Genomic DNA, 26,699 nt, shown 5'->3' on the forward strand with positions numbered 1-26,699 from the left:
CGGATTGTTTTCTTATGCAACACATAGTTTCGGTTTGCCGTACTTGATTGTACTTGATTTCTTTGACATATATCGGTACACAATCTACTTTTCTTTCAAATATGTTTGAGATACTAAAAAACTACACTACTACAGTATCTTCTAATCTATCTGATTATCACTTCATTGTTAATATATTCTCTCTTACCGAGTTTAAGTATATATATCATATATTATTATCATCATTCAGCATTAGACCCTATATATTGTGTATTCTTATTTCGTATTAAACTTTCTAGAAACGATGAAGTCTTTTTAGCGAGCGCACACTGTATTTATTAGAGTAAAAAGGGAGAGGGTGTGATACAGCCATGAAACAAAAATGAATTTTTTAGAGAAGTAAATATAAAAAACATAGTTGATTATATGAAAACAGTTCTCCCTTTTTGCATTGGAAATCCCAAGTGTTAGAAAACTCTATCCACTCTCAGAATTACTTAATTCTATTTTGCGAGTGTCTACTGTACTTTTCAGGCTAAAAAAACAAAAGTACACTGTTCTTTTAATAAAACAAAATTTATGATAACTTGATCATAAGCACATTTCAAGTGCCTGAAAACTAAAAAGCTCTCAAAAGATAAGTTTATCTTATCATTGGACATCCGGAAACTCGTTGAAAGTTATTTCCAGTTAGTTAGTTGTTATCTAATAGTGAAATTAGCCTAGTTTGGTTAGGGTATACCAGCAGCGGCTTTTGCTGCCTTTAAATGTTTCATTTCTGTTTCTTTTCATTGTTGGCCAGAGGCAGCACTCAATTTATGACATTTTGACAGCAGTTGTTGCAGTTGAATCAGAAAGTTGCTCTCCTGAGTAATTGCACAGCTTTTTCACTTACAAACGCGCAATTTAGTGGATTGCGTTTTGCGCCTGTGTGCATATGAGAGGCGCACACCAACACAAGCACACTGACGTACACACACACACACACACATAACCAGTCAGACGGACAGGGATTTCAGATTGCAGTTGGCGTTGGCTACTTTTAATCCTTTAAATCGTTCTGGTGCATCGCAATGTTTTAAAAGATATCCTTAAGCTGAAAATAAAACTTATATATAACGATATATTCCCGGATAGGCTGACATTTTATCAATATCTTAATTTTTCGATAAACATGGAATTTTACTAGAAGTTGTTTACCTTTCAGACTATTTCAATGGTATTTAAAATTGGTCTCATTTGCTTAGTTAAGCTTCAGCTCCGATTAAAATGGGCCACTTTTTTTTATTTATTACTTTTTCGGAGAGCTTGACCAGTTAGTTTTATTTATCGCTAGGATTATCTGCTTTGTGTATTGATATCCCAATTTGTTTATCGTCATGCTAGACTACAAAAGCAATTTCTGCAATATAATTGATTAAACATAATATTCAAATGCGATTAGGAAGATTTTAAAATTTAGAAAGAGCTTCAGCTGGTCACACAAATCGTTGTACTCTGAACTTTGGCTCTTTGGACACAAGAGCTGTTTGGTGACGGCCCATTTATGCATGTTTGAATAAATGGTAAAAAAAAAAAGTTTTAACAATTCGTAGCTGAAACAATCCACTTTGATTCCAAGCTGTTTTGCTTGGCTTGGTAATCAGCAATAAAAACTTTTTTCTGGCAATGGAGCAACATTAATTTAGTCCCAAGTCACAGCAGCCGCCGCAGCCGAAGGCAATGTCAAAATTATAGCAGACATGACAACATGATATGAAAGAGGAGCGTCGTGTGCTATTAAGCACGAATATATGTATATATCTATATTTATATATGTGTGTGCGTATTTGACTTAACGTCAAAGTGAGCAAAGCACACAGCGACATGCAGAGTGAAGTATGCGCCAGGCCACACAGATGTACATATGCACACATAAATACAGCTACACATCTGTGTGCGCATGATATTAATTCAACAAATTGTTGTTTAACAAGATGAGGAGGCACCCAGGCGGCAGCCACAGTTGCGCGGCTGTTAAAGTGCGTGCCACCAGCCCCCCCTCCCCACGACCAACCAATCAGGCCCTCAAGCATTCGCCGTGTTAATCGCTTTATGTGCAGCGCGTAGATGTCTTCTTTAATGCAGCAACTGTGTATATGTGTGGGTGTGTGTGTGTGTGTGTGTCTTTGTGCGCACAACAACCTAGGGCAATATACGCACAGCTGCCAAAATTTCTTACCTTCATTTCATGAAATGAAACAATTAGGACAAAAAGTTGCTTCGTGTCTGCCGCTCGTTGGAGCTAAGGCGTGTATGTGTCCCTCTCTCTCTCTCTCTGTGTGTGTGTGTGTGTGGGTTTGGCTTGGATACGTAACCCTTTTTTATAGCTCAACAAACATGTGTATGCTTGTAAACAAGCCTGCTGTGTGTGTGTGCGTGTGAGCGCCTGTGTGTGTTTGTGACTCTGTGTGCGTTTAATGACAAAATAATTAGAAAACTTTTTGTGTACTTTGTAGCTGGATGCGGTGGCTGCTGCTGCCAGCGTCCGCCCACTATTTGGCCTGCTTGCCGCACAGCTCCAGCAACCCCCCGCCCCCTTTTCCATGGTCTTTACGGTATCACCCCATCAATGTCACCGCCAATTTTCTACTCCAACTTGTCTGTTTGCCTGCCGCTGTCGCTGCTTTTGCTACACTCAAAAGAACAAATGACCTATATCAATTCGTGTAGTAAGGGGATGGAATAAGAGGCCAATAAAACGTTTAACTCTTGAATATTTAGTTCTTTAGCAATAGGAATCTCTTATTTTAATTTAAAAATTAACAATTATGAATGAAGGCTCACGATATATTTGACAATAGTTGGATATTTAATTCATCACGTCTTTCATTAAAATTTCTTCTACGTTTTGTCTCGACTGTTTTAAACGTTCATATTTTATATTATTATATACATTGGTTTGGCTTCTGATTAATAAGAAAGCTTATTTTTTTATCAAGAACATTATTTATCAATATCTTAATCGATATCGATAACTTTCGATTTATTTTTCTATTGATAGGCTTTTGCCGCTGCTTTGTCAACCTTTTTGTAAATTCAATATCGCGATCGAATTTACTTTTAACATGTTCAGTATTCAATATAAATATACTTAATGTGAGTGTAAAGCATTCTTGATTTCTTTGCGTCTCTAATTGTTTTAAAAATTCGAATTTCGTTCTTAGACTAAACAATATCAATCTTTGATTTAAGGGAAAACCTATAGATTTTGTTTACCCTGATCTTTTCACTGTGTACTTTCACGGTTTCTTCCTTCTGTTTCACCCCCACAGCCAGAGACCGTGCAACTAAATGCGATACTTGAACACACTCGCACACATTCGCAAATTGTCCTGCACAACAAGAATTGTAATGGCAACAAGAAGCTGACGGCAATTACCCGACGCTGGCAACAAAATTGACACCTGTGCGCGGGGGCAGGTTGCGTCGGCACAAAGGGCTCGCTTGGTTGGGCATAGCAAATGCTATGTTAATGTTCAAATTTAAGTAACGTTGACATATTTTGCCCTGACACTGCGTAAAACCCCCTATATCATTCCATTTTGGGGTATGAGTTATTTTTATGCGTCGCCTGGACTTGAAAGAGATACACACGCACACACAAAAGCACGCACACTTCCGCGTTGGCCTTAGATAGCTTTGAGTGTAGGCGGCATTTGCTTTGTGCACGCTTGGATTTGTTATCGGTTTTTAATTAGCATTGAATTAATGCAATTAATATTTATTAAAACCCCACACAGCCAGTGAAGTGTAACAAATGGCCTAATATATAAATATATGGACAACGGCTGCGCTGCATGCCGTACATTTTATTGAGCCTGAGCAGCTGCTGATGACAGCCGCCACTTGGTATTCAGCTATTAAACACTTGAGCATATGCCGCACGGGCACAGACGGGCGGCAAACATTGATGCAAACGCTGGTAAACAGGTTGGCCAGCCAAATTGAATGCTAGATAAACATAATAAATGTCCAAGAGCAGCGGCCAAGCCACAGCTCCCGGTTAGAGTGTCTGGCAATCCGTGCCACCATCGACGGGCCCACGCAGCGTATGCGTAACGCAAGAGTTGCTCGTCACGAAACTGGCACAACAAACAACGTGGCACCACTCAAATGGTTTAGCTTGGCATAGTCCTGGCTCGCTCTGGATGTGTGTGTGTGTGTGTGCGTGCAGATGTTTTTATTGGAGTGCGTGGCGAAACACTTTAACTTGCTGGCAAAATAGCAGCACGAAATGGAAACTGGGCTGCGGCAACTGTTGGCCAAAACACACACGCACATCCGCACACAGCCAAGTATTTACTTATACATGTTTATATATATGCACGAGCAGACAAAGCAACAAAGCAGACGTTGCGGCGGCTGCAAATGGGCAACGAGCCTGGCCCAAAGCTAGCAAAGGTAGAGAACTTATGTAAATATCCAGCATTCAAAACTTGGCAGATCTATTTAACTGATTACCGAGATTCAATTAAAGAAAACTAAGACGGCAGCTGGCTAAAAGCAGTTCATATATAAAGTATTTTAGTTAGTATACGTGTATTGTATGAGCATATAACAAATAAAAATATATGTATGTATACAGTGCACAGTGGTTCGAAGAGTGTTGAGCAATCGAAGAAGAAAACAAAGGGACCTAATCCTTGGTTTTATAATTAAAAATCTAAGAAATTTGATATAAGTAAGGGAAAATGTTTGTTTATCACAAAACTGAATTGACAGTCAATTTGATGTTGTTTAATATACAAAGCTAAACTGAAAACCAAGCGCTTCGCCATATTAAATAGGGTAAGGCTTATAGTGCCAGTAAATTTAGTTCAGCAGAACTTAATTCAAGTCCATTCTGCCACGTTATTTGTACTTGATCTATTACATAGGTTGTGCGAATAAGTTTACGTCTGCACCGCTCAATATGTTTCCCAAGTATTTGCGGTGGTCGAATGGTGAAGAAAAAATAAAAATTGAGCAAAAATTGATTGCAAACTTTTGTGGACCACGTATACGGGACGGTGTGCGCTCTGGGGTCGCCAGTTGATTTTCAACAGTTGAGTAGAGTTTATTTTGTCGGCAGAGTTTTTGGCCAGGTGCGGCAAACAGTTAGACGCACAGCCCGGCCACCTGGCATGGGCCATGTGGTATGCGGGCATGGGGCATACATTTTTACTGCGTGCCTGGCAACGCAGAAGGCAGCAGCAGCCATTTCTTCTAGCTTGGTTTGGCCAAGTCGAGCGTAAAATGTGGATGAAGTAACCTACAGCTAGTTACATGTGTAGCATGCTGCATGCTGCATCAGCCCAACAGTTAAGCTGCAAAAGTTTGCTCACTTCGTTTGGCTTTGTCTAAGCACAAATTAGTTGATGCTGCAGGTGCACAACAAAAGGTCCTGTTTACTAGCTGAGCTTTTATATTTTAGAATATACGTTTTACGTTTTTCACTTTTTTTCCACGTTTTTTTTTTTTTTTTTTGGCAACAAATGTGCAAAAGTTTATGTTGTGCATAAAACAAATTTATGTATAGTTAGCTGCTTGTTGCACTTTTTTATGCCACTTGTCCCATATGCATATAAATAAAGCGATAAAAAATGCTAAAAAAAAAATACGAAACAGCAAAAGTTTTGCAACTAGAGCATGACATGATGCATAACCACAGCCACAGGCAAGGGCTAGAATCAGAGTAGCAGCAGCAGGAGCAGGAGGAGCAGCAACCACATGGATGCACCGTTGCAAGTACAACTAAAATAACTGCCGAACAGGATTCAGTTGCAAGGACAATGTAACCATGTTAAACAACAATCAGAGTGGAAATACAAACCACTCGCTGGTAATTTTGCATGCAACGCTTAATGTCTGTGGCAAAAGTGGCGCTGATTTTGGCAGACAACTTTTTTTCACCCCCCACCATTTTCTTTTTTATACCCTCAATGAAATGGGCAAAAGGGTTTATGTGCATATAACAGGCAGCAGGAAGCATATACAATCCCATAAAGTAGACATGTTCTCGATTAGAGCTATATCCGTTTGCTCTCTTATGTGAACGCATAGAGGTTGCGAGCTCCAAATGCTAGAGTCTTGATATTTAATATATGTATGTATAAAGCCCCCTCAAGGCCTACCCTCCATCAAAATATAAGTGAAAAAACTTTATTATAAAGATTTTGATTTTAGTATATACATACTTTAGAATGTCATTTTTAAGCCCTGAAAATTTCATTAAGATCCGAAGTTGCCTAAGAATGTAATTCCAATAGCGTGTGCATAAGGAAAGAAGAAGCAGACCAGAACCCACGTGCATGCTTGTATGGAAAAAAAATAAGAATGTCAGCTCCACGCTGTCTTCAGAGTATCTCCTGGTCGGGCAGTCGGGACTATATCACTCATCTTTTTTTCTGTTTGAAGGTTTGTTAGGGGGTGGGTGGGCGCTTAATTTTTTGTATTCACTTGTACTTCGTCAAATCAGCCATTCCGACGTGAAACTTTAGCGACACAGTTTCGCTGGAGGCAACAACAACAACAACAAGAACAATGGCATCAAATTAAACGAAAACTATACAACATTTTGCTGCAGCGGCATTGGCGCACTCGAAAATTTGAGTGAGTGGCTGCCTGCATTAAAAATCAGCCAAGCCAAGGGCTGGCGGGCAGTGCGGCGTTGCACGGCACGGTGCTCGAAGCTAGCCAAAAATGAACAACACTGTGGCGGATTGCGAGCCGCGTTGTTATTGTTGTTGCTGCTGCTGCTGCTGCCGCTGCTGCTGCTGCCGCGTTGTCTAAAGTTTGAAGTGCGCATAATAAGGCAGGCAGCGGCTGAGAGCCGCCGAAACTACGGCAAATTAGTCACTGCAGATAGTGGGTGTTGGGGCGTGCATATGGCGTGCTGTCTCTCAATTCCACCCAAAAAAGTAGGCAACACTTGCTGGCACGCTTTGTTCAGGGAGCTTTAAGAAGCGACCGACTGACTGAGAGCCCTACAAAAGCGTATCGTTGGGTATTTGCTTGTGCTTCGAAAAGTGAAACTTATATCCGTTTCGTTAACAAGTAGTTCAGCGTGCAATTAGGAAGAGCTTACAGACAGCTAACAATAAGAGTCAAGTATATTTGGTCATGATAAGCATGATAGTTGATTAAACTCTTTTAATACTGTATTTAACAGATGTGTTAAGAAGTTGTTAAGACTTTTAAAGGCAAAACAATTCAACTCCGGTTACTGTATATTGAATTGGTATACACACTTTATCTACTGCATATGTAATATATAAATATATCTGTATATATGGCTGGATTCAGATTGCACCATAGTAAGCTGTTATAGGAGAGTTTTTTTAAAAAAGTTGTTGGCAAAAACTTTTTAAATTAAATTCTAATTTCATGTTGCCTTAAACTTTTCAAATACATTTTACCAAACAAACTAACATTTATAATATATTTATAAGCCACATTAGCTAAAAACTAATTGCTGTAAATGCATAGATAAAAATCTCATTATAGCTCATAAAGTTGGACAATATTTCACGACGTTGCACTTGTCAGTTCGATGCTCAAAATATATTTTTATGACCGTGTTGTTGTTGATGTTTTACATAGAAAATAAAGCACTGTTTTGCCCACTTGGATGTTGAATTTTCCAAAAAAGAAGATGCAGGTTTTATTGAAGCTATTAAGTATTGCACTCATTAATTACACAGTCAATCAGTCTGTCTGTACAATGAAATTTTTACGAAAACTCTTAAGGTTTGAGCTGTGCTCCCAAATTAGTCAATCAGTCTGCCTAGACGGACTCTTGTATATAAATTGATCAGTGCAAAGGATATCTTATTTCCCTCGCATTATTATAAAAAAAAAACTAGAAGTAATTAAGTGGAAATGCGAAGTATTCGCAATTGCATAAAAACGTTGCCCTGTCAAAGTACTGATTACATTTAGCCTTTACTCAAATACGTGTGTATCTAATTGAATGAATTGCAACGTCAGAGTTTTAGCCGTGAATGAAAAACATGCGAACCACTCAATCTAGGGCTGGCAGCTGAGAATCAGTTAATTTGTTAATGCACTTAAGAATGGTTTTATTTAGTTTCGCTGCGTTTCGTTTCTAGCCTTTCTTTTTTCTATTCGTCTTTTTTTATATAAAAGCAAATCATAATTAACTCTTACGTTTTCAACTCTTTCTCTCTTTACAGCAGCTGCTGGCAGGATTACTTGCGAACTGTGAATGCAACTGAACAATGCAACACCTCAATACGCTGCTGCGGCAACAACTCCAAAAGCACAAAACTTGTGCTCAGGGCACAAAAAAAAAGTGTACATGAAACAACTTAATTAGTTGTTGTCGAGCAAAAAGCCGTGTACATTGCAGCCAGCCAGTTCAAGGAGCGCGCCTGCGGCTGTGGAGGGCGCCACATTGCAGCGAATTTTAAGAAATATTTGCTCATTTCGCTTCATTAGTGTTAGCGAGCATGTTTAAGGCCAAATAGGGCTGCTGCAGTTGCAGCCAGGGCCCGGCCAAATACTGAGCCCAAGCCACGCGCTCCCCCTCAAGCGCAACTTTTGTTCTCACGCGCGCTCGTTAGTGTTGCGGTGTGTGTGTTAAAATTAAAAAAATACTAATAAAAAAAAAAAAAAAAAGGAACAACGTGTAACGAATCGCAAAAAAGATATACACGACAAGTGCGTATTCGCATAAATTGTATTATTCAGGAGAAATGCATTAGCTGCGTTCCAAGGCAACGTCTAGAACTAGAACAAATTCGCGCTTCCGCACAACCGATACGGCAACTACTTCCTTGACAATGCACATAACAACTTCCTACGGCAACGTCTGGCAACGCCAATATTTGGCGCTATTCACATTGCTGCTGCTGCTCTTGGCAGCACACATCAATATTGCTTCCGGTCAAATCGATTGGGACGACGACGACGATCCAGGTGAGTGAGTGCCATTCAAAATGCGAGCACGCCCAACTTATAGGTAGCAGAAGGAAAAACGAGTAAATAAATAAAGGGAAACATTCATCGTGCGACAACAAAAGCCAAAGCACTACATTCTGCACGGTTCGCTACACCTTAAGCGCTGTGATTTGCATAAATTTACAGCGTTGCCAGACAATAGTTCAATGGAAAGCGAGTGGGTCGAAAGAGTTAGCTTTTAAAAGTTGGCAAAAAAAAAAGAGTTAACAACAAAAAAAAAAAAACAAAGGAAAACACGAACAATAGAAGCGTTCTGGTATTGGGTTTTGGTTATGTTTCTGTAATTAAGTCATATTGCCATTACGTATACGAGCCGGCAGCCCAGGCGGTACAAGTCTTTTTAATTAATCGCAGATTTATAGCCAGAGTTTTGTGGCAGGGCGTATTTGTTGCTGCGGCTATATGTATGTATATGCATGTATAAATGGAATTTTAATTATTCAAAATCTACAGTTTAAATATTTAATGAATTCATAAGTCTGACAGTTTAATTGCAAGAGTTTGCCATAACTTTGCCTTTGCGTGGGTGTGCGCCCGAAATTGTGGCGCAAACGCGAGGCAATTGCTCTGCAAGTTCGGGGTGCGAGTTGTCGACGTTTCGTGGAAGAGTTTTCTGTAGGTGATACTTTTATTTATTTACATTTCAATTTTGTGTGCTGCGAGGCACACGATGTTATTGCAGCAGTTGTTATGGCAAATCGATAACAGAAATAGCGATAAAATAAATGGTTATTTACAAATAGAATAGAATAAATCGGTTCTTAATGACGGTGGCTATTTTTATTTCACTTTGAATATAGCGTTTATTTAAGACAGATAAATTAGAAATGAGGCACGTACGAAAAAATTCCTGGCCTCGTTTCCCGACATGATTCATAAACTTCAGTTCAAAACTTAGTTACAACATTTCTGGAATTCTACTAATAATATTAAAATAAAGTTCACTCTGTCAGAACTGGGCAGATCCATGCAAGGGGTTAGGTCTTTATTTAACTACCATAAAAACTTGTTATTTTTAACCAAACTATTTTTAAATTAATAAAGATATACATAGTTCGGTTTGGGCTTGGGTTCAGCTGTGTTTTTAAGCATTTGATTTGGGTCCAAAAATAGTTTGGAATAAACGTCTCATATTTATAGTAAATATCTAAAAGCAAAGATTTTATATATTTTCAATTTGTCTCTTAAAATATTTAATATCAGCTTTTTGGGCTGTTAACCGCATGAAAACAAATGCCGCCAGCTTATTAAAGACATTTCTCAGAATATAACATTAAATTCCTGTGGCTCACACGCAACTTCTTTGTATGCCAAAATCACGGACATTGTCTCATTTATCGATTTTTGCCCATTGTAAGCGAACACAGACACACACACACACACACACACGCACACTTTTAAGCTAACGATGCAAACTCAAAATGTTGACAACAAACATTTTTCAAGCTGTGCACGCGTTGTCCTTTCTGTCGTTGTCGCTTTTAACGTGCTTGTTGTTCCCTTTTGCCAAGAGGTAGACCAGGCCTTGAACAAATACACACACGCACACCCGTGCACAGCGTGTGTTGTGCCCCCATCGAGCCGACGAGTTGTTGGCCCGGTGTGCGCCTTGTTTAAATAGAAGCAAAATTGAAGCGGCCCGCTGTGATTCCATTTCGGCTTGCCGTGTACAACACAGCAACTTTTTCTTCTTTTTATATTTATTTTTTTTCCATTTGAAAAATATGATTTTGCATAAATTTCGAAATACACGCTGCGCTGCGAGCCAACTTTCAGATAAGCCAGCGTTCCAACTGCTTCGTGTGCCTCAAATCTGCAACTTGTAGAACCAACTAAGAAAGCTACAAGCAGTAAAAAATAGAAAGAGGAGGGGCAAGCCGAAGATTAAATACCCTTGTAGACATTTGAGAACTGCACAGCAGTGAAGTCAACTTTACAGCTGAGAGACAAGTTTGTACATCCCTCTATCGTCTCGATATAATGATATATACTCCCTTATGTGATCGAATGTGTCTCAACAAAAATGAAAAAATTAAAACACCCTCTACAAGTGTACAAAAATCAAGCCCGTGCCCAACAAACAGCAACAAGAGCCATAACTAAAGCGCTAGTTGAGTGTGCTGCACTTCAAAATACCCTGCAATTGTTTTAGATCAAAAGAGAAGAGTATAAACATTACGATATCATTGAGTTATTTAAGATCAATTCACACTATTTAGATCAAGATTGAATCATTTACATAAGTTAGATTTAACACAATTAATAAAAAAATACACAAAGATTAGTGTAAATAATGGTCTGACGCTTTTTGACACGATATCTTTGTTTTGAATTGCATAAGAATTATGAAAGCATGAATATAGTAATATCTCGCATGAATTTTTAACAAAAATTGTACATGAAATGGCTAGTAAATATTTTTGAAATATATAGGACATTAAATATATTTTTTAAAGTGCATTAGAAGCAGACATTTTTTTTGGGGAACCAACAACAATAATAAATAAACAATAATAATAATAAAGTTATGCGAATTCTAATTGCTGCATCAAATGAAGAGCCTCACGAATCAAAATGGTTATCGTTTAAGGGCACATCTTGTATGAACGAACCTGTGCACAACATTGTGCTACCCTTTCTATACATTTTATGGCTACAGGGTGCACAGCGCCAGATATTTGCGCAAGTTTGGGGTATGCGAGGCTATAAAGAACTGATTCTCCACAACCAAAACTGTAAAATTATGAAATCATAAAAATATTTTTACGACAACATAAAAACTTGCGAAAATGTGGGCGTGGCGTTAGCCTAGACACAAACCGAGTAGCGTCTAGCAATTGCGTGATAGCACAGAATTTAACTTTAGACATACGCCGCACTATGACTTCATTAATTATCAAACGGCCGAGCTTGAAAATGGCAAAGAGCGTGGCCCCGTCTAAAATAGTTTCAGACCCACCCAAAAAAAAAAAACCTAGAGAGTTCTTTCTCTGTACCCGAGGGAGGTGGGGCAAATGGAGCTAAAAACTCAGCGTTCCATATATTCTAATTACGCATGTCGCATATTTTTGTGTGTAGGGCAAAAACCACATTTGAAGGATGCCATTAAAATTGCGGCACACGCACACACACACACACACACGCGCATTTGAAGCATTTGGAGCATTTTTGTAAATGTTAGATGTTGAATTCTGCGGCTTTAACCCTTATTAGCCGCCGCGTCCTTTTGCCCATAATTTATGTTGTTTTCATTTGTTTTGATTAGCAAATGAATAGCGTTAGCTTTCGGTTTGTTTGGCTAGCGAATCATAATCATAACGTGACTCGAGTGGGGCAATAAAATTGGAGCATTTTTACACACACACACACGCACACCAACACACACCCACGCCGTCCATCTCGCTTGCACGCTGTTGCGCTGTGCGTGTTTCACATGCGGAGCTGTGAAATGACGAGCACTGAGAACTGAGGCGCACAACAAAATTTTAATTTATGCCGCGTCGAGTGTGTGTTATGCCCCAGTTCCTGGGGAGGAGTGTGCACACTCACACACACACAAACACACACACACACACAGATGCATATGAGTCAGGCGACACATGTGTGTGCGTGTGTGTATATTGCCGTTATAAGTCAAACCTCAAATCGGCACTTCTGGCGCGCGCTCTATAGCTCATTTTGTTGTCGCTCGCTCGTCGTTGATTGTTGCCACTGTCGTCGTATAGCCCCCCTTCCACCACCACTCCTGGCTGCCCCACAGTAGTGCTACCACCTTGCAACAAAATGTTGGATTTTCCCTAGACACGCGATATTTGCCGTTACACCCGATATGACATGGGGCATGGGTTAAATGCGGCTGCCACAGACGTGTATATGTACAAAAATTATAATTCATATTACATATTTGATGAAACACATTCAATCATTCACCTGCTTCTTCGAGTCCCGCTTTCCGCTGCCCGTTTACTCTAGACCCCAATAATTACGCATTGTGGCCGGGCAGCAGCGGCTATTTTTAATGATAAATGACCTATGCCAAAGTGTTGGGTAATTTTTCGGAGCTTATATCGAAAAGTTTAACTTAAGGGCTGTTTATTTGTTAGGTGGCGCCTGCTGCTACTCGTGGGCGTGGCACTTATATTGTGTCAACGAGGACGAATCGATTTGTTTGACACGCCGAAGAATTGATACCCTCGAGGACTGGAGCGGAGAAGAATTCCACAGTTATAAATTGTAGAAATTGGTCAAGATAACTACATTTTTCGATCGATTCTTCCCATTAAACTTTTATCAACTATATATATATACATATTTCCGCTTTTTATAAGATATCCTTTATGCCAAGCTTGCTAAAGATATGTTGAAAGCAAATATTCTTTCGGATTGGTACTCGTTCAAACTTTTTGGCTACAAGTTTTTCTACACATGTAGGAAAAATTATAAAAAGCATATATGCAAATTTCGGTCAGATAATAATGATATACAAGAAATTTTTGCATATGAGAACTCAATATTCGACCTATCTTTTTAGTTTAGTTAGTTTGCAGCCCTATAATAAAATGCTCCGACAAAAGACAGACTGATGCAATTTTAGAGACAGGAGAGACCAGTTCTCAAAAATAGTTATTTAGCCTTAACTGTTAAAGCTGATCAAGTATAAATATTATATGCTCGTAGATGCGTTACAAAGTTCATTACAAGATCACAATATACTCACAAGGGTATTTAAATACGGGGCAGTGCTCCAACCAGGCAATACATGTGGCTAAACACAATACATATGAATGTATACATATATATTTATGACACGATAACAGCGCAGCAGGCTTGAGCAATTTGTCATTTGTCACAAACCTAATGCAGTTACATAATAATTAAGACAGCTCTGCGTATTTATATGCGTGTGTGTGGCTGTGTATTATGGCATTGGGCTCTTCAAATAGCTAGAAATATGTCCACGCATTATCTGAACAAACAATTGGTATCCCAACTCATTAGCAAAGCCTCAAACTGAGTACTTGGTGAATTAGTTAGCTTATCGCCAGGTTGGCTTTGTTTACAAAACATTAACCAAGTTATTTGACCTTAAATGAGAGCAGATCGAGTTTACTAAAGGGCAAAGGGGGAGTTTTTCTGGTTTTTGATAGTCTAGTGGCTTAATAGATTTTTAGATGAAATAAGGGCTTTTCTTATGAAGGAGCTGTACTTAAAATTAGAACGTTTTCTCAATTGTTCTTTTGGCATATGAATTTCTTTGGTGCAGATTCGTCTAAATATTACCTTTGGCAAAGCAGTATAAATGAGAATGAGATCCTTTGGACTATGTATTTCATATATTTTATACATATAATTTTTAAATTTGCCCATGAATAATATTTGTCTTGTTTGATATCTGTGATTTTTTGGGGAATACTAATGAAAAAAGTTCGCCATAAAAATAAAATGGCTTGTATAATAAATAAATATATAGCGTGTATACAAATGTATATAAAGATAAGGAAGTAAACAATTATTATTTGAAAATAGCAGCAATTTAAATATTATTTAATAAAATTGTATCAAAACACTCGCGTGACTTTTGAACAGTTTTGCGTATTTAAATATGCAAATAAAAACCTCTTCAATTTTCTTTCCATATAACGTGACTCCTATATAAATGAGCTTCACCTTCGGCAGGTTCTACACCTTGCACTACCCAAAATTAAATCATGCAAAAATAATTTCATATGTTCCTTATTTTTCTTCACATTATACAATGATGTGCTTGACGCCGAAATTTTCCATTTGAAAACCCTAAACAAACACGTTCGCTTTGCCATAACTTACTGAATAACAAGAATAATTCTGGGGCTTGAATTTCTATATCAATTGGCGTGTTCCGATCCTTATCTCATTTCAAGTGCTTTGAATCACAGCAGAAGTGGCACGATAAGAATATGGGCAAAAATAAAAATCGTTTTGAGAGTCAGGCGAAATATGATCTTACGAAATTTGCGTTTTGGAATGGTTTGCTGTCGTCTGGCTAAAACTGTTCGCTTTTGGTGAAACGTATAAATTTTCTATTGATTTATGCCAAGTTCGCATGCCATTTTTTCCGTTTTGCATAATTTCTGCTGTTGGCCAAATTGCAACCAGCACACAAGCCCAGGATATGGCGGGACAGATACGACTCGACGACTCGACGACTCGACTGACTGACTAACTGACTGGCTGGGTGGCTGGCTGGCTGACTGACTGCCCGCCAGCTCGATGGAAGGCAGAAACGAACACCAAAGGGAACTTCAGCTGGCACAAACACAATTGTTGCGACAGTCTCTTCGCGGTTGCCAACTGCCGACTGCTACTTACTCGCACCCAAAAAATGCCGCATACAATTGCGAATGCGAGTTACAGTTGCAACACAAGCAGCAGCAGCAGCAGTGGCCATGGCCATGGCAGTGGCATGAATTGCGATGATGGAGTTATCCATTTATACTCGCATTTGCATACAGCGACCAGCGTGCATCGTCTGTGATTGCCGCTGGGCGGAAGCGGCCAACGAGACGCTGACACATGACATGGAAAAATGAAAAGGAAGCGCCACTCGCTCCCTCATATGCCCCGCTCTGGCTCTGGCTCACTCAGTCCGTCAGCAACTGAAACAAATGGTCAAACGTTTGGCTCTGGGACAAGCCAGAATAAAAGAGGCAAAAAAGAAAATAAGAATGCTACTGCGCGTTCCAGTTGGCAGTTGCAGCTGCAGCTGCATAGAACTCGCTTGTCAGTAGCTGCCTGCTACATTTTCTATATATCACATGTAAATATGACGGCCTACTATATATCCTGTGTGCCTCACGCTCACACGCAAAAAATCCAAAATAAAAAAATAGAAAGTTAGCTACAAATGCTAGCTATGCAGCACTGCTTAGCTCTTATGTCATTTTTTGCACTAAGCGAAAAATGTTGTTCTAAATTCGTACTCTTTTGCTGAAAAATCTTAAATAAAATCATAATCAATTCTGCTAGCCTAATTTATAATGTTTTTTTTTTATCAAATTTTAAGTTCGTTTTTTTTATTTAATTATTCTGAAGTTAATTAAATATCAACTTTGAATTCCTAGTCTTTAGCTGTTTCTAATTTTATTGCATATTCTAAAATTATACATAAATCATCCCAAATATTCTGAGTTCATGCTGTTTTATGTTAAGGACTTCAGCTCAATTTGATAGAAATCTTGTAGTTTCGGCCTTAAGATTTCATAAGGGAACAATTTAATTGAAGGGCTAATAAACTTGGACCTAGTCCGAATTAAAGCAAGCTTTTTAAATGAAGTACAACATTTTTGATATTTTCTTCAAGTGTAGTTCTTTTTTTTTTGTTTTGCTGCCAGGCAGCTGGGAGCGTTCAGTAGCGTGCGACGCGCAGTTAAAAGTCAAAACCATGTTGCACATTCATCATTTAAAGTAAACAATTTTTGATTAATCGCCAGCAGTGGTCATGCCAGGGCATGCTGGATGGCTGGCGGGGGCGGGGGTGTGGGCGGAGGCCCACTTCATGCAACATTTTTCCAATTGCTGCCAACACAAAAACCTACAATACAGTTGCGAAAAAAAAAAAAAACAAAGAAAAAGAACAGCAAAAAAAAATGCATAACAAATAGCAACAACAAAAAATCCACTCTAAAGCACGTACAAGAGAGTCTGCCCGAAACAGAATCCTTGGTGACCCGCTACACATGTATACAAATTGTAGCTGCAGCTGCGCCCATCGACGACTTGACTCGGTTTGGCACACTCTGGTCCAGCTGGACGCTTGGAAATTTGTAACATGATTGCCAGCATGACCAAACAGACAACGGCAATTCCAGGAATATAACCTACCCTCCCCCGCCCAGGCGGGGGGACAGCATACGCATTTGACTTTTGCATATTTGACTTTTCTCAAATGCGGTTAGTTTGGAGAACGGACGGACTCTGGGCTGTGCTGTGGTGCTATGCCTGGTGCCGGGGCCAATTTGTGCCGTCAACCGTTGCTAAACTTGCAACTTATGAAAAGTTATCAGTGAAACTCGAACCGAAGGCCACTTAATGTGGGTGGCCTTTGTGAATTTTCAATACATATTAAACGGGTTATGCCGCACAAGGATTACAAACACTTTGGCCAAAAAAAAAAAAATGAAAAAAGTGTATCATTATGCTTAAACAATTTTTTGACAACTTTAATAGGTTTCGTTTTGTGCGACGACAAACTGAGAGACATTGAGCGTGCGAGGGTCCTGCCCAAAAGGGTTCCGTAAGGCGTGCGAAAAATTCTAAACAAATAAATAAGACAAGCTGCTAGCTGAGACACAGTCGGCTGTATGGGGAGAGGGTTTCAGCCCAAGAAATTGCTATGCGGCATGCGTTAGCAACAAAAACTATTTTATAGCTGTTGCGTGTTGTCGTCAAGCTTCAGCTGAAGGACAACAACAACAATCAACTGGGCAAGGATGCTGGCTGCCTGGGGAGGTGCTGTGCGTTCTGGGCACAGGCGAATAAGTCAACACAGCACAAAATGTGTCAAAATGCGCAATTTATTTAATTTTTAGCACACGCTCTGTTATAGGATTGACTTAAACATTTTTACGGGAGGACTTGAAGTAAAGTCATTTTCATACTTTGTTTTTGTGTATTTGTTAGCATTTTGCTGGCGCTGTACCTGTTGTAAATGGGCTCAAAGAGGGTATAATGATTTTGTGCAATTGCATGTAACAGGCCAGAGAGCTGAGTTGGGCTGGACCTGGGCGTCCACCATGCATGTCTGTCCGGACGAACGCTTGGAAAGACTATAGGAGCCAAATACTTAATATTTGAAACTTAGGCAGCAACTGAGTTTATTTTTGATTTATTAATAACTCGAACCGAATCCTATCAATCAATTTATTGATTTTATGCCCTCTGTCTAAGTGCTAGAGACATCAATTTGTATATTTAGGCTCTTGTTTACACTAAGGGCACAGGAACCATAATATTTAACTGAAATACCTTTTCCCTTAAGTCCAGAATTTAAAAAGCTTTCAGCACACATAAGTATTTAATACCTGATAAATTTATAAAGATCGAGATCATTTCTATTAGGATGAGGGAAAAGTAGCTCAGCGCCAAAGTAAAATTTGCCCAGCTTTATGTGTGAGTGGGTTGCTGGGTATCTGCCAATCGGGCACTGCCTGCCAGAACGTTCAGTTTTTTTTTTTTTTTTTTTGAGTTGACGCCATTTAAGCGCAAAACTTTTAAGTTGCTTGGTAAAGTTTGTGAGCAAAATAAATTGGATTAAACCAAAAAGATGGCACCAGCGCGGCCATAAGGCAGCGTCACAATGTCCAACAACTTGCCAACTTAGTTTGCGTTTCTTTTTATTTTTATTATTTTTTTTTATTCATTCTATACCCTGTTTTTCAAACCCATTTACAAGATTTTTGATATAAATATTTTTGTTGAAGGCGCACTAAATCTAAACGGGAAATTGGTTATATGCACGTGGCTCAAAACTTCTGCGACTCGGACCCAGGGGTCTGAACTCATTAGACAAATGAGGGAAAACTAGACGCATGTTTGCCCAAAGTATTGGTGCCACCCACACCCTCTCGCTCTTTATAGGAAAAAAAAAACTTTATGCAGTCCGTCGGGCGACTGTGTGTGTGTGTTATCGGATTGCTGGTGCTGGGCAGAAATCAAATAGGGGCAACAAACAACTTTCTGGGCTTGGGAAAGGGGGGCGCTCAGCCCCAGCTCAAGTCCCTTATAACCATAAATGTCAAAGTCAGGCAAAAGTTTGCATAGTTTTTGACTTTTAGCAGCAGCAGCAGCAGCAGTGACCGTAGCCAGAGGGGAAAGGGTGTGGCGGGCGGGGGTCATGTGGTTGACATATTTGCTAGGGGATTATTAATTGAAACAAGTTAATTTGCGCCAAATATTGCCCAGCCAGCAGACACACAGGGACAGAAGAAGCCCAAAAGCCGACAGTGTCAAAGCCGTTTGCCAAAGGCTCGGCCACGCCCAAGCCGCTTACAAGCCAGGCCATTGCCGGAGATATGCGGCGGTAGTGAAAGGGGGCCCGGGAAAGGGTGAGAGGGGTTTTTTGCCTAACAAGCAGCACAAAAACGACAAACAGCCAACTCGGGCAAACAAAAAGCTGGCACAAAGTTATTAAGAGACATCATGTTCTGTCCTGTTCCATCCGGTTCCATCTTGTTCTTCTCTCAACTATCCAAAAAGGATAAACTTTTCATATGCTTTTTGAATTAAACACTGTTTTTTCTATATATATATATATGTATATATATGTATGCCATATATATGTTTATTTGCCATATGCATATTCTACACTAGATAAACTTTTGCACAAAAACAACTTTTAATTAGCATTTAAAGACAAGACATTTGGGTTTCGCAAGTTTTTGTGCCCTATACAAAAAAGCAAACATGAAGCCAAAAACTGAGACATGGGGTCAACAGGACAGGCAATTAGAACTGAAAATAATGGACAGGCGGACAGGCGCAATAAGTGCCGCAACAAATTTAATATGAAATCTTCAAAGCTGCCATTAGACATGCTTTTCTATACAGTATATATATATATATATACATATATTATATACATATACATTTATATATATATATAGTAATAGTTGAGTCTCATTATTTATGCCTCAAGTTATGCTGCTAACAGCACATAAACTGCAGCAGCAGCAGCAGCAGCTCCTTTCGCCCGCCGTCCGTAAGATCCAGAGTAATCCACCGCAGCCTTGGCTGACGCTGTAAATAAGTACTAAACTTTACCACGGTTCTGGTCTCGTTTTTTTGTTGTTGTTGCCACTGCCGAGGCGCAAATGTTTTGTGAAATGCGCTCAAGTCATAAATTTTATACAACACTGGGCTGCTAGCAGGAATCCTGGAGTCGGGCGGCAGTCGGGAGTCGGGCACAGCCAGGACTCTAGCGCCATTGACTTGCATTGACTGGGTTGTGTCTATGTACTCGGCGTTTTCTTTCGTTAGTTCTTTTATACCCTGCAGTTATTGACAACCAAAGGGTATACATGACTCCGTCTACGGTCTGTTTAGACGTCTCTAACAGACTTTGGGGTTATCGTTAATTTAACGCAAATACATGAATATTTTTGAAAAAACTTAATTCAACCTTGTATTTGTAAATATGTATTATCATTCAACATATTACATCATCGATATATATCAAAATCCCTACGGAGACTTAAACCAATCATAAACCAGACAAGACCAAATCAAATAACGCAGTTAGTTAAATAAGAATAATTAAAATTCTGAGGATCGGGAAAGGGCAAGGGTATCACCCCGTTGCCTACAATCGACTCTGTTTTTTTTCTTGTATTTTATTTTTTATTTATAAGCAGCCCGCAGCAAGTTTGGGTAACAGCAGACCCTGCACTATATAAACAGTACAGACAACGCCGCAAGCATTTCGCGTTTATAGTTTATTGATGCCGAATGGCAAAATTGTGAGCGTATTGATGTTGAAAATATTTAAGCTTCCAATGCGGGCGCACTGCGGCTGCCAGAGTCAGAGTCAGGTCTAGAGCTGCCGGAGGGGGCCAGGGGGTGGCATTAGCTACTTATTTATTTAGCTGTTTGTACTTCATCAGGCAGCCCATAATACTTGTGATTATCAAGCGCCGGGGCGTTTAATATTAAAGCGCAGGCCAAGGCCGTGCAACATGCAACATGCAGCTGCACAAGCTTGCGGACAAGTTGCGGACAGGCAACTAACCAGAACCGCATATAGGGCAGCGGAAATGAATCAAATGACTGGGGCGGACAGAGCAGGACGTGTTTTAGCCCGTGGCCTAGGCGCAAATATGAATCTCTAAGTTGACACAGACACATGCACACACACACACACAGACACACACACAGTGGGGGAAACTCATGTGTGCACTGGAAAATTTTCCAACTAATCGGATTCTAATGGCAAAATAATTATCAGAAGACTGCATAGTGCTACTCAAACCCACACACACACACACACACTTGTAGTGCATTCATAAATTTGCGAGTGCCATTAGTTTTACATTTGCGGTTTATGCTGAGGATAACCGCAAAGTGAAAAGCCGCAAAATTTTCCAAGTCATACGGAAATGAATGGCTGCCCGGCAACGAAATGGAGTTGAGTCAACTGGAAACAGATGGCAAATGCACTTACAAGCGGACGAGAGAGAGAAGGGGGAGAAGTTTGTTATAGCCACATTTTAGACCACAGACAGAGCAAGGAGTTGGCCAAGTGTGGAGATTGTGTGTGTGTGCGCATGGGTTTGAATATATGTTTCCATCTCAATCAGAGTTTTCAATTAACGTAACAACAACGCATGAAACTCTTAATGAAACGGGGAAAAGGGGACGGTTGCTGACTAAGAGAAAGTTGGTTGAAAAAATGAGCCTAAAGCTGCGTTGCAGTTGAAGCTGGCAATACAGAAATAAACAAACCAGCAAGAAATAATAACCAATCAGTGCTACGGGCAACCACAGCCGCACGCAAACACAATAGCATTAAGGGGGGAACGGCAATCCGAAGATCAAATACTCTTGCTGACATATAGCTAACGATTTTACAGAAATGAGTAGAGAATTGCCAAGCTACCGATATAGGTGTTCGATCCAGCCGATTCCGACAATGCAAAGTTGTTCATACCGATAAAGAATGTGTTCGCAGTTGTCTCTCTCTCTATGCGTTACATACTTAATATCAAAACTAAAAACCCTCTAGAAATGTATAACAACAACTACATGGCAGCTGTAGCTATCAGGCTGATTTGTGATCAGCTCAATAATATTTAATTAAATATTTAAAGCCGCTGCATAAATTCAAATATTTGCATTGCGGCCAAAATGGGGGAGTCATGTGTAAATAATGCTAAGCAAATGCTATGGCGATTTATGTTTGTGCACACACATAAACATTTCTATATAAGTATATAGCTATCCATATCTATCTATATATTAATAAATATATATATTTGTATATGTCTGCCCAGTGTTTGGGCTGAGATTAGTTTGTATAATGGGCTGCTTAAATGCTAAATCTCACTTGCTGCAATTAAAGTTGGCTGCACAGCATCAGAATTAAGAGCGTAAGGTCTTGTCAACAAATGCTTGACTTAAAGCCATCCTAAAAACGAATTCTAGAGAATTTCGACAGACAGATTTAAGTCTAGTCGGGAATAAATCAATATTTAATATTTCAACAAGTAAGAGGAGGGAGCTCCCGACTAGGGAATACCCTGAACCCTCTTCTTTCAACATCAAATGCATATATCTCTATCTCTATCTCTAGCTCTTATTATTTACCAAAATTGCCCAAAAAAACAGAATCTCAATATCGATTTTTATCGATTGCTTGGAAACGGAGTAAGTTATCGATTATCGGAAACAAGCTCGATCTGCGCTGGCACTAGGAGCACCTACTTCTGCTTCCTTCTGCCTGTTACATAAATTTGGATTTTGCACAAATACAATATACCCTTATACCCATTTGTAATGGGTTCAGGGTATAAAAATTAAGAAACGAAATACTTTTTATTAGTTCGACAATTTTCTTAAAAAAAAACTATATACTTTAGTTCACATTTAAGGTAGACAATTTTCTACAGAAACCTTATTCAGTTGAAAATTCAATTTTATTTGCAGATTCAAAAAAGTTGTGCTTAAAATTATTATTATGAGAACTATTTGGCTTAAAAACATTTTGGGCCAATATGGAAATTGAAATTATAGATAATTATTTTATTTTTGTATTACATTTTAAACAAATAAGAATAATTGAATTATTGAAAACTATTTTAGGTCAATATGAAGCCATTATTATATTTATGGTTTATTTTTTTTTTTCAATTTCTAGATCAGTGCACTTAAAGGCATAACAATAAACCTGCTCGCACATTGTTGCTGCTCATCAGGAGCATTTTATAAATTTCTGCGTACAGGTACAGGGTATACGGGGAAGAAAAAAATCAATAAGCCTAGCGCGCAAATGTGGCAAACTGAATTAACTTCAGTCCACACGCATGGACAAGCCTTCCATGGCGGGGATGGCGTCGCCCGCCCTTTCGGCTGGCGCTTAATGCGAAAATTCAATTAGTGGCATAATTAGTTGCGGCAAGCATTGAAGTTGAGATTTTTTGGCAGCCACAGCAGCAGCAGCAGCAGCAGCTAGTGAATGGACTGAATAGCCAGACAAATAGCGTATGCAATACCAATAGATGTGGGCCAAGTGCCGGGTTGCTGCTGGCTTTGCTGATCTTTTCCGGCTATTCAGTGGAAATTGCCATCTTTTTGGAACGCTTGATTAATGCGCTTTAATTAATTCAAGCTAATTTGTAAAGCAGTTGCCCGGTCGTAAAGCGACGCTGTGCATTGCTTTAAGCCAGAGCAAATTTAATGTGCATGGCAAATCGGAAGCGATTCGAATATCTAAATTGAAGCCTTGGCGCATTTTGGGTGTTAATTAACTAAATGCAACTGCAATAAAATTGATTGTTTTCACTTTGTTTGCAATGCAAATTGCTAAGCGCCGCGTGCGACCAATTCTGCAGAGACTAATCCCGATGCCAACAGCCACCAAATACGTTGGCTGTCGCGCTCAACGGAAATTCCCGAAAATTGTTTGGCAGCGGCCGCGTCCGCGACCAATGACATTTTTGCTAAAATATGCGCAGAGTTGCGGTTGAGCCGGGTCTGAAAATTGCAGCACGGCAAATTTAATTATAGTTTAAGTCAGAATATCAGCACACGCACACACACACACACACACAGGCACACATACATATGCTCGCATGTACAGACAAAAGAGATGAGCGCGCGCGTCGTGCTTTTATGACACGGACTAACACGAGCACGAAAATAATTTATTCAAACACGCACACGTTAAATTTACCAGCCGGGACAAGCCCAACACACACAAAAACTTTTTTTTATTAATAATACTTATTTTTTAAATTATCCATAATTCGACAAATCAGCACAATTAAGCAATTACAGGTAATCATAAATTTATTTTTCCAAATATTTAATATGTTAGATATGCTATAGGTAAAAATACATCCCACAATTGACATTTTTCACATTCGCAGAAAACGAAAGAAATTTTAAAAGTAGCTGTTATTTAAGAATGTTACCTGGGAATGCAAATAAGTTTATTGACATATGTCCACGGAAGCTTTACCCTTTTCTTGATGTTACAAATGTCGGACTATCTATCTAAATCTAAATACAGTTTTCACTCCTACTCTAAAATCAAATTTACCTTTTTCGACATGTTTAAGACATAACTAGAAATTGATTGATAGAGATTCACTGCGTTTGGGTCGAAAGCTATCGATGATATTCTTATATTGATATATACATTGTTTTAGCAGTAGCTCGACTCTACAGATCAAACTCTTCGTGCTGGTTAGGTTTACCGTGTTCATCTCTAATAGACAGCTATGAGAGCTACGAGAGGCAAACAGACAGAGAGACAAGTCGCGAAACAAGTCAAATGGCAAGTCACGTTTCAATGGCTAATGAGGTCATGTGTAAGAGCCAATGGCGGTTGCGGGGCCAAGTGCTGTATTCATATGTGTGTGCTATACACATATGTACATGTGTGTGTGCGTGTGTGCTGTACGGCACTCAGTATTGTTGCCATTGTTGCCTAGGTACAGTTGTCATTCACTGGCGAGCACGTTATAATAATGAGAACGTGCCCTGCCGTACGGTTGACGGACGTCTGAAGTGCCAGCGACGGATATCTGGCTGAATGACTAAAGTTAACACTAACTTGGCAAACAAATAAACATGAAAACAAGGAAGCGTATTTTACTTCAAACAGACGAAACTGAAATGCCCTTCCAGCTATGCAGACATATGTAAATGTATTTGTTAAGATTTCTAGTAAAACAAAAAGGATTCTGTGTCACTGCCAATCTTCTGTCAACATATTTTCGGAAACTAAGCAATTCTTCCTCTTCTAGCTGTAATATATAGTGATCCGATCCATATCAGACAATAATTTGCGTTTATGATGTGTATTTATTAACTGCCTCCAACGGAATATCCACTTCTTATTATTATTAATAGTTTACATAATGCTTAACAGATTGCTTAACAGAATCTCAACATAAGAAGTATCTGCTGTTTGAGAAACCTTGCGAGCGTTTGCAAACATTTGAGAGGCTGCGGCGATTCAGGTTTTAAAAGAAATCAAGAGTAACTATGGGCGCGGAAGTATCTTCTGCTATGCGTTACACATTTCATGTCAAAATTGTAATATCCTTAGCTAGGGAATAAATAGCCCCGTCCTGAGCCAAACCCATATCTCGACCCACAACTAGGCTTCACACCCACATCCAGAGGCAGTTACAGGCACGCGGGCAGTCAGGCAGGGCTGCGAGAACAATATGTCAACATACACAGCAACACACACACACATGTACATCACAACACACACACAGACACACTCACACACATGCACATAAGCACTTTATCCTGTTGTGTCTACAAATGCATAGGCATATAATTTCAGCTTCCGCCCACACCTCTGCGCCAGGCCTTAAACTGTTTGCATTATTATTGTGGTCGTTATTCCCGTTGCTGTTGTGCGTGTGTGTGTGAGAGAGTGTGTGTGTGTGTTTGCAGTCCCCATTTTGACAGTTGCATTGCAATTACAATTTGAAAAGTGTATTTTGTAATTACACATATACAATGTATATGCATATATTCAGTAATTTGAACGTGCACGAAAGCTGACAATTTTGAGCGTTGACATCAATAAAACGATGCGATTGAAGAAAACTTTGTTAAATTAAGTGTATATTGGATTGAAAATAACAGAGCTTGGAGAAAGGGGTTGTAAAAGTCAAAGATATGTTTGCATTCATTCAATTGGAAAGATTTAACTAGACGTTAAGCAATTTTCAACTGCATAGAAGATAATTGGTTGTGTTTGTTGACAATTAGATAATCGATAAAACTCGTAAGCTGTTTAAAGTAAAGGTATATTAACTTGATATATTAATAAGTCGCTTGGAAGAACACAAAATCCAGTAAGCATAATTTATTCAGACGAGAAATACTAACAGAGATATCCTTTAACCAGCTTTTCTTGTCCTATAACCAACTTATTCCAGTTGTGTGTGCTATACGAAGAGGGGCGAAAGTAGCCGGAGGTATGCCCAAAAAAAGGGGCTTAAAATCGTGATTTATAAATTTACAAAAACAGTTATCGATAGCTTAACTTATACTTAAAACCCTAATAGCTTACGCTGCTAACGAATTATCGAATTAGAGAAAACGAAAAGTTATCGATAAATGAAAATCGTATGGGAGAATGTATATATAAAAATAAATCAATATTAATTATACGAAAACCTATTAAAGTTGGTGCCTGTTGAACTGATAACTTTTAAAATAAATACATTTATACGGATAGACGTTCCGATAAATGAATAATCATAGTTTATAGAGTGGAACATGCCTTCGTTTGCCTGCTAAACTCACTTGCACAACCCTTTAAGTCCTTGTTAGTTGGCTTTAAATAGTTACAGGGTATAAAAAGTCTCTCTAGTCTTAAAAATCCAAGAGATTATAAAGATTTCTTTGCTTAACGAGACTGGAGTACTAGTGTCGGACATGCCTATGTATTATCCAATTCCGCATATTTTACTCATTTAATTTAAATGGGTTCAGCTTCA

General features: G+C 39.1%; 1 protein-coding gene across 1 annotated transcript in view; it reads left to right on the forward strand.

Moving 5' to 3' along the window:
- The window catches only part of side-III (sidestep III), a 107,940-nt gene that overhangs the window by 13,818 nt on the left and 67,423 nt on the right, over positions 1-26,699 (forward strand). Inside the window, 1 exon segment of the mRNA XM_032439087.2 lies at positions 8,199-8,940. Within this exon segment, the coding sequence (XP_032294978.1) occupies positions 8,805-8,940 (136 nt within the window). The 5' untranslated portion in view covers positions 8,199-8,804.

Source organism: Drosophila virilis, chromosome 2 (assembly GCF_030788295.1).
Source record: "Drosophila virilis strain 15010-1051.87 chromosome 2, Dvir_AGI_RSII-ME, whole genome shotgun sequence".
NCBI lineage: Eukaryota > Metazoa > Arthropoda > Insecta > Diptera > Drosophilidae > Drosophila > Drosophila virilis.